Source organism: Miniopterus schreibersii (assembly GCF_964146895.1).
Source record: "Miniopterus schreibersii genome assembly, chromosome: X".
Taxonomy (NCBI): Eukaryota; Metazoa; Chordata; class Mammalia; order Chiroptera; family Miniopteridae; genus Miniopterus; species Miniopterus schreibersii.
Genome location: NC_138104.1, coordinates 22,822,283 through 22,836,624, shown reverse-complemented (window position 1 = coordinate 22,836,624; position 14,342 = coordinate 22,822,283). Strand labels below are relative to the sequence as shown.

Sequence of the window (14,342 nt, the reverse complement as noted above, 5' to 3'; positions counted from 1 at the left end):
TACAGTAAGTTTGTCAGGGAAGAAAGGTTGCTTAGGTGGGGAGATGTTGGAGATACTTAGAGAGAACATACAGAGAGAAGAAGGGAGAGGGCTAGACACAGAACCTAAAGGAAACATACCTTTTCAAAAAATAAAAATAACTTTTCTCCTTCAAATACAAGTAATATGGGTCCATTATAAATAAATGAGAAAATATAAATAAGAAAAACAAAAGCAAAAATCCCCTTTAATCTCATCACTTCGGTATGGTCATTGCTAACATTTTGGTATATATCTTTCCAGACTGTATTTTTTCTATGCAAAAATATACATATCTATTTAATAAAAATCAGATCATCATTTTCAATGGCTGCTACAGATGCACTATGATTCATTTATCATTAAGTGAATTGTTTTCTAACATCAACATATAGGTTATTTCTAATTTTATTATCATAAACAACAGTGCTTTCCAGCTGTGCAACCATGGGAAAGCTAACTGACCTCTCTGTGTCTTTCCTCATCTGTAAATGAAGGTGATAATAGTACCTACCTCATAGGGTTGTCGTAACAAGATTATATACATAAAGTGCTTAGCACAGTGCCTGATACATTAAATGTTAGCTTTTATTATTAGGTATAATAATGATTGTTCTTGTTTGGGTTTCTGTGATGAGTTTTTGGTTTACAGGAGAGGGGAAAGCAGTTTGAATTTTTTAAATTTTTGAGTAGTGAGCTCTGGAGTCAAATAGAGCTTTGTGCTTTTGGTCATGTCAATTCACCTTGCTGAGACTCAGTTTTCTTATCTGGGAATTAAAAGGACCTAGATCACAGGGTAGTTAGCATCAAATGAGAGAATGCTTGTAATGCCCTCAGCACAGTTCTTGGTATATGGGAGGAGATCCATTAAGGTCATTTAATATTACTACTACTACTACTACTACTACTACTACTACTACTACTACTACTACAGTGATTCAGTCATTGGTGGGGGTGGGAGGAGGAAGGTGGCACTGAGTAAAGCACTTCAAGTGTTTCTAACCACTTATCTGACTACAAAGATAGGAAATGATTTTGAATCAGACAGACCCAGGCTCAAATCTGGGCTTTGCCATTTCCTAGCTGTGACCTTGATCATAACTTCTCCAAGCCCATTTCCCCATTTTCTTACCTTGCAGGTGTTGGCATGAAGCCTAAAGGATATAATGCATGCATAGTGCTTAGCCTGAGTGCCCAGGTGTTATTGATTGCTAATTATGAATGTGGGAAGATTTATAATGACCCGAATGCCTCCCCCAAACCCCCAGACTCTTGAGTCCCTATACCTTACCTACTTGAACTTCATCTAAAGGCTTTGCCTTATCCAAGGCTCAGAGACCAATTCTGCCCTAGTCTGGGAGTTTAAGGGGTACTTATTCAGAAGGTTAGAGGGCTCTGGCAAGACTTTCTGCTAGTTTTACTCTGACCTTGTGCCCCAGTTCTAGAAAATAGGCTGTGTAGCCCTGAGTCTGTGAGCAAGCTCTCACCTGGTGTGCTCAAGATTGGCGTGCTTTTCTTGCCAGCTGTCTGAATGCCCTGGAGCCTCATTGTCAAATCCTAGCTCTGTGACAGTGACACTGGTTGCCAGATTTCCCTCTGGGTCTCTGACACTGGGGCAAATTACGTTTTGTATTATCACCATCAGGGCTCTATCAAGCCCCTATTGCCCATCCTCCCAAACCCTGATTTCCCTGCACTTGAACTCTTGGAACTCTGACACTTCCACTCAGCCTCCATACCTGGTTCTGTTACCTCTAACCCCTGCCTGTGCTTCTATATCACATCAGTTCCAGTGCCTGTCTTCCAGGGCTCCTGTGTCTGCTCAGCCACAGAGGCTATCTCTCATTTCTTGAGCCAGGAACATTTCAGTCTCACCTCTTTAATTGTGTGAATCTCCTCTTTTGTTTGGGACAACTAGAAGTGGGTATAGTGGGCTCTTGCAACTATTGGGGGTGAGGGGAAATGCGGTGGAGTTGCATAGGCCAAGTGCTAAAGTGGAGCTTCTGGAGGGCTGTCAAGTGAAAGGCGGCCAGAGGCAAGTGTCAGAGCCTATATAGAGGCAGGAATCTGGGACCAGAGAGACAGAGCAAGCACTAGCAAGTCAGGAGCAGTGGGGCGGGTGGGCGGGCAGGCTGGCTGGCTGGCGGGCAGGAGGGGGGCGTGGCAGGGGATACCTAAGGGAGATTGCAAAGAACAGCTGCTGGTATTGGGTCTTACTTTAATAAACTGGCTGGGCATGGGGTATAAGAGAATTGGTCAGATTCAGAGAGCTAGGGGCACAAAAGACATGTTCTCTCTCTTCTCCTTAACTGACAAGGTAAGATCCTTCTGGGTTTTGCCTGGTGGGAAACTGTGGCATGTTGAGATTTTTCTGAAAATGGGAGGTGGATGTCTTTGACTGCTTTTTTAACTCATCTTTCCCATTGCACTTATTAGTAGAGTAACCAAGGTGCCAGCAGGAGGCCAATATTTCTTTTACTACACTCCATCTCGGGGTTGTCCAAGGCTAGAGATAGAGGGAGGGATCTTGGTAATGTGACTGAATAAGAGGCAGAGAGAGCAGATCAAGTGGAGCTTTATAGCACAATGGAGAAGAGTAGGGCACTCTGCAGCTGGGCGGCCCTGGGAATTTATATGACTGAGGGAAAATTATTAAGTTTCTCTGGGCCTTTGTTTTCTCATTTTTAAGATGAAGATAAAGTACCCAATCTGTTACTGTTGCTGTGGATACCAAATAAGATGATGCAAGTAAAGTGCCTAGTGGAGTGCTTGCCAGTCAGTGTATGCTCAAGAAATGTTAGAGTTTCTATTGCTAATATTCTCATTATTATTATGGAGGCACAATGCCATGTAATTGATGACTTTTGTGACATTGTCCCAAATAGGCAAGTATTCCATTGTTGGCATGTATAGGCTGTGGGGATGTGTCAACATTGTGTTAATGTGTGTGTTGGTTTCCAAGTCATGTGCCAAGGAGCCCCTTTTAGGACTGCTTATGTGGGTGGGCCACAAGAATGAGGCTCTGTGATTGCCTACCCTCATGTCATCAGAGAAACTTGAGATTTGTTTATGCTATAGACTGGGCTTCAAGTGAGCTATGTATGATCTAGGATGTCAGAAAGATTATTGAATGCAGCCTTAGGGATGCTAAAAGCTAGGCAACCCCGAGGAGGGGTGATAGTAAAAGACATACAATTTTTACTGTTTCAGTGACCCTATTTTAGCCCTAACCCTGGATAATTTGAGAAAGCTGGTTAAATGGGAATAATAATACCATCACGCAGGGTATTGTAAGATTCAAATGGGATAATGTAAATCTCTGTATATTATAGAGTTTAAAGTTGCACACTGTTGCATATAGTTGCCTAAAGTTTAGTGTCTGGAACACACTAAGTGAACAATAAGTGTTAGTAGTAATGGTTGTTCTTTTTATTAGTAATAATGACAATAAGCAGGCTTTTCAGTTCATGGAATGTTGCTCCTAGTCATTGATCAGATAAAAGTCTTCTTTTTCCTTAGAAGATATTCAAGGCCATCAGAGTAGTAAAATATTCAGGGCCATCAGAGTAGTAAAATTGGTACTAAACTACTGGCAGTACTCAATGAGCCCCAGGAACTAATGATTTTACTGGAGCAAAGGGCTATCACATCTAGGCCTGCCAGCACCTTGGCTGGCTTATATAGCATAACCCAAGAAGAACCTGCACTTTTCACAGTTGCCCAGAAGGTGGTGCTGCTGCTTCATTTGATCCAGGACTGCTCAGGCACCTGGCAGCTGAGGTTGCTGTCATTTTTAGTGTGTATAAACTGAGAGGCTGTGCTGTGTGACTGAGTGATTTGGCTTGAAAAGAATAGTGGTGGAAGGGATATTTGTTACAGCTTCAAATTTGTTCATTGTTGCACAGCTTCTTTAACTTGACAGGCCCATCTCCTATGCCACATAGCTGGCAACACACAAAAGGCCTCCATCGTGAATCATTTCTCTGTTTCCCAGTCTTTTTTATATTAGTTTTTGACTGCTAAACTTATTTCTTGTTTACAGATTTTCTTGCTTCTTGGGCTTCAGCAGGACCCCTGATATCCTTCCTCCACACTATTCAGATATGTCAATACCCTTACATTCACTGCGATTCAACAGTATGCTGATGGAGGAAAATGACCCTCCAAACAGGAGGACGACCTTCTCTGGATCAACAATAGAGACCAGAGAAGAGGTCCAAATTCTGCAATCTCATGTACAACCTATAGTCTCAACTTCAGCGTCAGACCCAGGAGGGATGTCCACACAGCTGATGGCATCCACAGAATTTGACACCATGTCAACACCTCTAACGGGAGTACTAAACTCTGGAGAACTGTCCTCACCGCTAATGCCAGTCTCAGATTCTGGGACACTGTCTCCATTGCTAATGCCAGCCTCAGATTCAGAAACACTGTCCCCATTGCTAATGCCAAACTCAGACTCTGGGGCACTGTCTCCATTGCTAATGCCAGCTTCAGATTCTGGAACATTGTCCCCACTGCTGTCCACTTCAGACTATGGTCTAATGTCCCCAGGGCTGCTGACAATTCCTGACTTTGGAACAATGTCTACACCACTAATGGAAGCACCAGATTCTTCAGAGATATCACCATTGGCAATTCCAACTCCATCTTCTGGAGTGATGTCTACATCTATAATGAGCACTCCATCCTCTGAAGAGATGTCCACATCATTGATGCTAGCCCCGGATCCTGGAGAGATATCCCCACTCCTAATGCCAGATATAAACCCTGGAGTGATGTCCACACAGCCAATGTCAGTTCCAGGCTCTGAAGCAATGTCACCACTGCAAATTACAGATGAAGACACTGAAGCAATGTCCAAAGTACTAATGACTGCCCTGGCCTCTGGGGAGATATCTTCACTGCTAATGTCAGGCACAGACTCTGAAGCTATATCTTCATTGATAATGTCAGCCTTAGCTTCAGGAACAATGCCAACCCATCCAACAAGCACCCAAGACTCTGGGGAGATGTCCACCCAGCTAATGTCAGGCCCAGACTCTGGAGTAGTGTCTTCACTGCTAATGTCAGCTCCAGGCTCTGGAGCAATGTCCACACCACTCCTGTCAGGTCCAGATGCAGGAGAAATGTCCACGTTGCCAAAGCCAGTCCCAGACGCTGAAGCAATGTGCCCACTGCTAATGACGGCTCTAACATCTGGAGTGATGCCCACCCAGCTGATGCCAGCCCAAAGCTCTGGAGTGATGTCCTCTCAGTTAACACAAAGTATAGACTCTCAAATCATGTCTACTCCACGGATGAGAGCAACAGCCTCTGGGGGGATTTCTACACTGCCAGTGAGAACTTCAGACCCTGGAGCAATGTCCACACCACAAATGAGAGCCCAAGCCTCTGGAAATATGTCTACATTGCTGAAGATGGTCTCAGACTCTGGAGCATTGTCCGCCCCACTGATGACTGTCACAACGTCTGGAACAATGTCCACAGAGCAAATGTCAACCACAGCCTCTAGAGTGATGCCCACACAGGTAACAGTGGCCAGAACTTCTGGAGCAACATCCACAGGCTTTATGAAAGCCACAAACAATGAAGCAATGTCCACACTGCAAATGAGATCCCCAGCTTCTGGAATGATGTCCATGCCGCTAAGGAGAGCAGCAGATTCTGAAGCAATGTCCACACAGCCAGTTACTGCCCCAGCCTCTGAAACAGTGTCCATGCTACAAATGACAGCCCCAGCCTCTGGGTCAATGTCCACACTGCAAATGAGAACCCCTGTCTCTGGAACAATGTCCACATCACAAATGAGAGCGCCAGCCTCTGGAGCAATGTCCACACTGTTAACAAGAGACACTGCCTCAGGTGTGATGCCCATGCCGCAAATGAGAGCTACAACCTTGGGAGAATTGTCCAAGCCACTAATGACAGCCAAAGCCTCAGAAGCAATGTTCATGCAGCAAATGACAACCACAGCTTCTGGAGATATATCCACAATACTAATGAGTGACAAAGCTTCTGGAACCATGTCCTTGCCACAGATGACAAACACTGCCTCTGTAGGGATGCCCACACCGCTAATGAGAGCCCATGCCTCTGGAGACATGTCCACACCACAAATGACAACTGCAGCCTCCGGAACTATGTCCACACCTCTAATGAGAGCCTCAGGCCCTGGAGCAATGCCCACAGAACTAATGAGAGCCACAGCCTCTGGAAAGATGCCCAGGCAGCAAATGAACACCCAAGACTCTGGAGGGATGTCCAGGTCACTCCTGAGATCCATGACTTCCGGAGGGATGTCCCCACTACAGATGCAAGCCCCAGCCTCGGAACTGATGTCCACACCAAAATTGAGAGCCCCAGCCTCTGGGGAGATGTCCACACCACCAATGAGAGCTTCAGACCATGGAGAGATGTCCGCACTGCTCATAAGAGCTTCATCATCTGGAGACATGTCCCCACCACTAATGAGACACCCAGCTTCTAGAGAGATAGTCACTCCTCTGAGACCCCCAGTTTATGGAGAAATGTCTACTCCACAAATGACAGCCACAGCCTCTGGAGGGTTGTCCACACCACAAATGAGGGCTCCAGTCTCTGGAGCCATGTCCACACGGTTCATGAGATCCACAGCCTCTGGAGTAATGTCCATGCCTCAAATGACAGCCATGGCCTCTGGAGAGGTGTCCATGCCACTGATGAAAGCCCCAACCACTGGAGCAATGTCCACACCACAACTGATGCCCATAGCTTCTGGAGAGATGTTCACACCATCAAAGCAAACCCAAGCTTCTGGAGTGATGTCCCCACCACTATTAAGGGCTCCAGTCTCTGGAATTACGTCTGCTGCACAAACAACAACCATAGCCTCTGGTGGGAAGCCCAAGCCATTTATAAGAGCCACGGCCTCTGGAAAAAGGTCCATGCCAATGATGTCATCCATGGCCTCTGGAGCAATGTCCACACTGCAAACAAGAGTCACAAGTTCTGGATCTATGTCTTTGCCACAAAAAACATACTTAACTTCCGGAGGGATACCTGCACCTCCAATGAGAGCCTCAGCTTCTGGAGCAATGTCCATGCCACTTCTGAGAGCTACAGCCTCTGGAGGAATGTCCATGCCACAAATGACAGCCACAGCCTCTGGAGGGATATCCACACCAGTAATGAGGGCCTCAGTCCCAGGAGCCATGTCTATACCACAAATGGAAGCCACAGCCTCTGGAATGATGTCCACTGTGGACATCAAAGTCACAGACTCTGGAGAAACATCTGCTGCTCACAATAACATCACAGCCTCTGGATCAAAGCCCACAACACGTGTGACTACCACGACCCCCGAAAGAGTGAAGAAACCACCACAAAAGGAAGTTCCATCCTTTGGCATGCTGACCCCAGCACTCTGTTACCTCTTAGAAGAGCAGGAAGCCCGGAGTTCATGCTCTGAGGAGGAGGAGATGGAGATTGATGAGGAGAAGCAAATTAAGGGATTTTTGAATGATTCAGAGAAAATGGCATTTCTGGTGTCTCTTCATCTGGGGGCAGCGGAAAGGTTGTCCATCTTGCAGCTGGAGGTAGGAAACCCCCTCTCAGATGAAAATAAATCTTTCCTGAAAAGATCACAGGGCTTATATGATTCCCTCTCTGAGATAGACATCCTCAGTGCTATTCTTTGCCACCCCAAGCAGGGCCAGAAGTCAGTCAGGCAATATGCCACTGACTTCCTGCTGCTGGCCCAACATTTGTCTTGGTCCGATGCCATCCTACGGACCAGGTTTCTGGAAGGACTCTCGGAAGCTGTTAGCACCAAAATGGGACGGATCTTCCTGAAGGTGGCTGGCAGCCTAAAGGAGCTGATAGACAGGTCTCTCTACATTGAGTGCCAGCTGGCTGAAGAGAAGAGTTCCCGGGGCCTCTCAAGCCAGGTTGTGCAGACAGCCTGTAAGCGGAATAATGAGGAGGCAATGGAGAATGAAATGAAGTCTCATCAGCAGACTGAGGAGGTAATAAAGGGGAAACATATTCAAGGCTTTAGAGCAGAAAATGAGGAGTAAATGATGAGGAATACATCCTGCTCCTTTGAGTAGCATAAGGAAGAGGCAAGGGGGGACATTGAGCTCCTAGACCATAACCCCCAACCTGGAGTTTCATTAGTAGGCCTGGCTGTTGCAATTATTTTGGGTATATTAACCACTTTGAGGAACAAAGTCCTGCTCGTTACTGAAGGCCTAGAATGGTTAAGGTACTATGTCTTCTGATTAGGGGGAACCAGCTAGGCTCAGTCCCAACTCTCTACTTATTCCAAGTCCAGTTCTAAGGGAGGGGTCATCTTTTGGGGGCTGGGTCTCACCTGTAAGCACATGTGTGATGGACCCAGGTCACTAGGAAATTTGGCTACCCTAGTCTCCTGTCACACTTTTTACAAGTAAGGTACATTAGCCAAGTTCTTTGATCTGCTAGGTTACTGAAATTACCCAAGTGGAACACCCCTTGTCACAGTAAGCATGGCTCTTACCTCTGCTGTTTTTTGTTTTTCTCACTACCAGCACCAGCATGTTCCCAAACGCTGTTACTACCTGAAAGAGCATAGAGACCCCCAAGAGGGTCTACACAACCACCTTCGACAGAGCGCAGGTCATAAGAAGACCTCCACCAACAAGTAATGTTCCCTGGACTCTTCTGTGAAAACTGACTTGGCTGCTAACTTGAGGACTGGTTCCTGAACTCATTCCATTTAATTACATCATAAACCTTGTGGCCTTCCCCCTTTGGGCTCCCCCTCCAGGCACATCTCACCCTACCTTCCACTTAAGTGATATGACCTCTTTTACCCCATATGCCTGTGACTTGCCCCGACAATCAGAGTGTGGACTTCGAGAGCGTTTGGTGTATGAAGTTCTGAACCCCCATCATCATCAAGGCCAGTTTTAGTTCTTGGTCCAGGGAGATGTCTAAGCAGGAGAAACCATGTCCTACCTCAAAAACACCTTAGAGTGTCTTGCCACATGTCATCAGGCAAACTTGAGGACTCCCTGGTACTCATTTCACCTGGCAGGGGAGCCTATGTGGAAAGTGATGCCCACTCCTACACAATCGTTTCTACCCAGTAGACTTGCCTTTATATGCCCCAAATCACAACATCTAAAGTGGGTCTCCAGGGTACTTTCCCTGTTTATAGTCTCCATCATGAACCATTCATTTTGACCCATAGTAATCATAGTAATGGCTAACATTCATTGATTATGTACTCTGTGACAGATACTGGGCTACGCTCTTAACAAACACTATCTCACTACATTCTTACCTTAACTCAACTTGTTGTTGTGTTTTCAGCTTCTGACCTCTTCAGCTGTTGTGTATGGCTCTTTTCTTGTCCTTCAGTGTCAAATTTCTAGCTCTGACCTCTGGGTAACCCCCTCAGTTGTTAGTTGCCCTCATTCCCCTTGGCTATTGTGCTTCATGGCCAACACTCTTGATAAGGGTCTTGGTCTTTAAACAGGCATAGATAGAACATAATGTGAGCAATGTTTGCCTTCAGGTGGTGGGATTATGGGTGTTCTTATTTTCTTCTTTCTACTTCTCTGTAATTTCCAGAGTCTCTACAGTAAGCATGCATTACATTTGTAATCATAGAAGTAAATAAACTTCATTTATGAAAAAAAAAAAGAACTGTTGCTAACAGAATTTGATTTATTGATCTTTCATTCAACATTATTATCTAACATGTATCAACCACTGTTTTGGGGATAGACAGGTAAACATGCTCATTAAATGAAAACTTCATTCTAGTGGAGGGAAGAGACAGACAATAAGCAAGAAAACACATAAGTAAGATAGGTTGAAATTTGGTGAAGGTTACAAAGACAAAAAATCAAGATATTGGGGAATGTGATTCTAATGGGGCTAATTTATTTATTCAATCGTAGTCCATGTAATTGGGTTACTCAAAGATCTTTTAAAAACAATAGGTAACATACTAGAAACATGTTTTAGAATGTAAATTTGGCAAGAGTTTAGAGGCAGGATGGGGAAAGGGATCAGAGAGCAGTGATAAGCTCCCTACTGTGATAGTATAGGTGGCTGACTCACCAGATGAGAGTCAGTCTAGGGCTTATAGCAGCAGGGATGAAAAGAGGAACAGACCAATTGCCCTCTTAGGACTTAAGCCTACTGTTCCATTACCCTAAACACTAAGTCTGATTCCAGGAAGAGGAAAATGATTCTCAGAAAACAACAACAAAGATTGGCAGACAAATTGGCAACCCCATGGTAATATAGATAAGAATATGACTCTGCAGGCTGCCAACAGATCTATCAATCACCAGTGCTGTTGCATTGGGAAAAAGAGGTTGCAATAAGTTGGGAAACCCAAACTCCAGGCAGGGAGGCTGTGGGCCTCTGGGGACCCTGTTGACTCACACCTGGCCCAGGGCAGGCCCTAGTGAACTTTGGATCTCCGTGTTCAGCCAGGGTTGCTCTTAGCTTGGGAAAGCACTGTTGATCTTTCTCTTGCTGAAAAAGATATTGATGATACAGAGTCACAATTTGTGTCTGGAAAGTGCGTATAGGAAGGAAAATGTCTTTAAAAATAAAACTATTTTTTTTTATAGCCATGATAATGGAGAACAATAACATTCTTTTCTTTGTTTTTCTCCCTAGTGTTCTTCCCTTTGTTTTTGCCTCTCCACTCCTTAAAGCTAATGTCACTAGAGATAAATAGAGCAAAAGAAGCTTACATATACCTGTATACCTTGCTGGAGCTCACTCCCTGCTCTGCTACCACCCCAAAAGGATATATTTTAAAATGTTTCTAGAGTCACTCAACATCTTCATGGAGCTGAGCCATCATATGCCCAAATACTTGAGACTATTTTGCCTGTTGTAAAATAGTGTTTCAAGTTTCTCCAGGCCTCACTGGCCCATGAGTAAAAATAAGTTTCCATAAGCAGTAAAAACTCAGATGTCACTGACCCCAGTGTGTTACAAAATCTTAACAACTTGAAGGTTTCCTCTGGTTATTTGTGGAAGACCCTACAGTTTCCCTTACTCTGAGATAGTCCTCTCCTGTTGATCTTTTCTTCCTAACCAGCCTTGTGGATGCTGACCACATTGCCAAGTGAGAACAGCCCCTCCACAGTGCCCAAGCTGCCAGTGGGTGCCTCTGGCTGTGAGAACCTGAAGGCCCCTGCTGGGGTGGGGTGTGGATTCTGCAAATCCAAAGAGGGCCTGAATGGTGCTGTCCTCCTTTTAGGCAGCTTTGGCTAAAACCACTGATGGGTTAATGATGGGTAGGTGGGTGATGGGTGGGGGACTTAAGGGGTAGAATTAGGGAGTGGGGGTAGTAATTCCTCTCCCCATTCTGTGCCACATTTTGTCCCCTGGACATCATCAAAACAGCATTGCTTCTATCCTATATCTCAGTGAGGCCCATATGAGAAGAGTGGCTTCAGCTCCTTCCCACAGCAACCTCTCCCCTGCTGCCCCCACCTCCATTGCCCCAACTCAGACTTTCAGACTTGGTTCCTGTGGCTGGAGAACAAAAGCCATCAACTTTATTCAGACCCAACCTTCTGCTCTGATTCCCAAATTTTCCATCTCGTCTCTGTCCCTGCCCCTAAAGCACTGTAAGTCCACAGATCTCTTAAAAAACCACTATCGTCCTTGTGAATAGATACCAGGACCTCTCTCTACACACCCAGTCCTTGGGGCTTAGGTAGAAAGCAAATATCACCCTGTCCTGTTCCCCCACCCTTCTGTTACCCTTTTACCCACCACCTGGTCTCTGTCTCTACCCCTCAGGGACCAATAGTATATAAAACCTTCTCTTAATAAACTTACCATTTGATTTGAAATAAAAAGGCTCTCTTAAAGACCACATTCTCAAATGCAAGTACAAGCTTGGGCTGCCACTTAATGACCAATGACTCAGAGAGTTTCCAGACATTTTTGAGCCTCACTTTGGGCTCAGTGAAGCTCCCATTACACTGGACTAATTTGGTCAGATCAAATACAAGATTTCTTCCCCCTAATTTCTTCCAATAGGCTTGAGACCTCAAGGCACTATCAACCTCATTCTCCAACTAGAATATTACAAATAAAATAAATTGTCCTACCTCAAAGTATAGAGATATTTTTAACATATGGATCATATATTTCCTTCCTTCTCACCTGGTCTGAAAACTCTGCATCTTGAAGAGTTGTGAGACAGGGAAGCAGGCTGCTTGATCCCTTGTGATCTAATGGAAGAGTTATAGAATACATAGTGTAGGAGGTTGAAATGACCATTGAAGGAGGAGGACTGACTTTAAGTACCTTTGTCTCTCTTTCTACCAAACTGGATAGTTCTAAACAGGTCATTTTTCCTTTCAAGGCCTCAGTTTCCTCTTCTCCAAAATAGGGATAATCATCACCATCCTGCTAACTGTACAGCTTCAGGGGATAAAAGTTGTAAAAGTGTTGAGAAAAATCAAGTGCAAGATATACAAATGTAGGATCTTGTTATTATATGTAAACCTAAGCTTAGCCCTGAGGAGGTTGGGAAGTGGGTGGGATAGGGCTAGTTGGGACATATTCAACATCCACTCTCTTCAAGGGTTCTATTTAAACTGTGGGGGAGGGTCTAAAAGTAAAACCTTGACTGAAGCCTGGCAAAAGCCACAGTTTAATATTAGCATCTGTGGAACACTTCTCAGTGGCCCAAGCTATGGACTAACTGCTTTATCTGGATTATCCTATGTAATCTTCCAAGCAGCAGTGAGAGGTGGGTGCTCTCAGTAATCCTATTTTATAGACCAAAAATCTGTGGCACAGAGAGGTTAAATAACTGGCCCAAGGCTACAGAGCTAAAAAGTAGCAGAGCTGGGATTTGAACATGTATAGTCTGACCCCAGAGCCCCATGCACTCTTACCCTACATGCTGCCATTCTATCATATACACATGATTTCATTATTCAAGTCAGAAGGCCACTGTGAAGACTTACCCTGTTCCCCTGAACAAATTTGCAATGAACAGCAACCAATATTTGAAGTTCATAAAATTTGAGACTTGAGCAAAAATGACCATGCTTTTCCCTTCCCCATCTTAGATCCAGATGTGAATCCTCCTGGGGGTACTTAGGGGAAAGTCTCTAACATTCAAAAAGAAGAAGAAGAAGAAGAAGAAGAAGAAGAAGAAGAAGAGGAGGAGGAGGAGGAGGAGGAGGAGGAAGAAGAAGGAGGAGGAGGAGGAGGAAGAGGAAGAGGAGGAGGAGGAGGAAGAAGAAGAAGGAGGAAGAGAAGAAGAAGAGGAAGAGAAGAAGAAGAGGAAGAGGAAGAAGAAGAAATCATTGTGGAATGCTCCTGAGCTCAGGAGGTTCTGTTCAGGTGCTAGCTGCAGACCCAGATTAGAGTAGTCTGTTCTGAGCTCTGGCCTGAGAAGGAAGCTAAGATTCTCCCCTGGCATCTTCCCATTGAGAAAAATATACATCTTGAGCCCAGGTATATGTGGAATGGTATAGGACTCTGAAAGTGGAAGGGATCTTTGTGCTTATACTAAGAGTTGGCTCTTCTTAATAAGCTCTTGTTTTCCCTCTTTGTCACTTCTCTCTCAGAAAATCGGAGAAGTGAGTAAGGGAAAAAGATGATCAATCATTTAGATGCTCCAAACCTCTGCCTTCCAATGTCCCCCATCCCCTGACAGTGACGCTAGTTCTCACACTGGGGTGAGTATACACATTAATAAGGCATCAGACACTTCTAGTTTAAGCAACTTGATAGAGATAATTTGGAGTGGCTTTTCCCATTTTAACCAAATAAGTGCTGAATGAAGTGTGGAGAAAAAACTTGCAGTTGAGCCTGAAATAAAGAAAGGGAAATCCCCAGGGGCAGAAAAAAAAAGAGCCATCCATGGTTGATGTGGTCGAGTCTGAATAGATACAGGCAAGCTGACAATGGAATATATGTACAGCATTTGAGTAGTAAAATTGTGAATATCTAATTCTATGCACTGCTCAACTATCACTTAAAAGTCAGTATGAAACATAAACATTTTCTGACAAAGAATGAGTCAGTTCACCATTCATATGAAAGGTGCAGCCCTTTGGGCTAGGCTTGGGGAAGCTGGCAAGATGTAAAAAGAAAATAAAAGCTCCCACCCTTTGACAACCTTTGCTGAGAATTTCACTGGTCTAAGTACTGATGTATAAATGGATATTGAATGGACTATCCTTTAATTTACCAAAATACCCTCTAACAACATTTTAAAAATTGTTGGTTTTTGTCAGTTTTATTGAGATATAATTCGTATACCATATAATATTATTCACCCATTTAAAGTGTAT

General features: G+C 44.4%; 1 protein-coding gene across 1 annotated transcript in view; it reads left to right on the top strand.

Annotated features, from left to right (window-relative positions):
- The window catches only part of RTL9 (retrotransposon Gag like 9), a 130,581-nt gene extending 120,902 nt beyond the window's left edge, over positions 1-9,679 (top strand). The window contains exons 4-5 of the mRNA XM_081125955.1: positions 4,061-8,027; positions 8,571-9,679. Coding sequence (XP_080982081.1) covers positions 4,122-8,027; positions 8,571-8,687 — 4,023 coding nt within the window. The 5' untranslated portion in view covers positions 4,061-4,121 and the 3' untranslated portion in view covers positions 8,688-9,679. The remainder of the gene's footprint in view (positions 1-4,060; positions 8,028-8,570) is intronic.
- Positions 9,680-14,342: the final 4,663 nt, after the last annotated feature.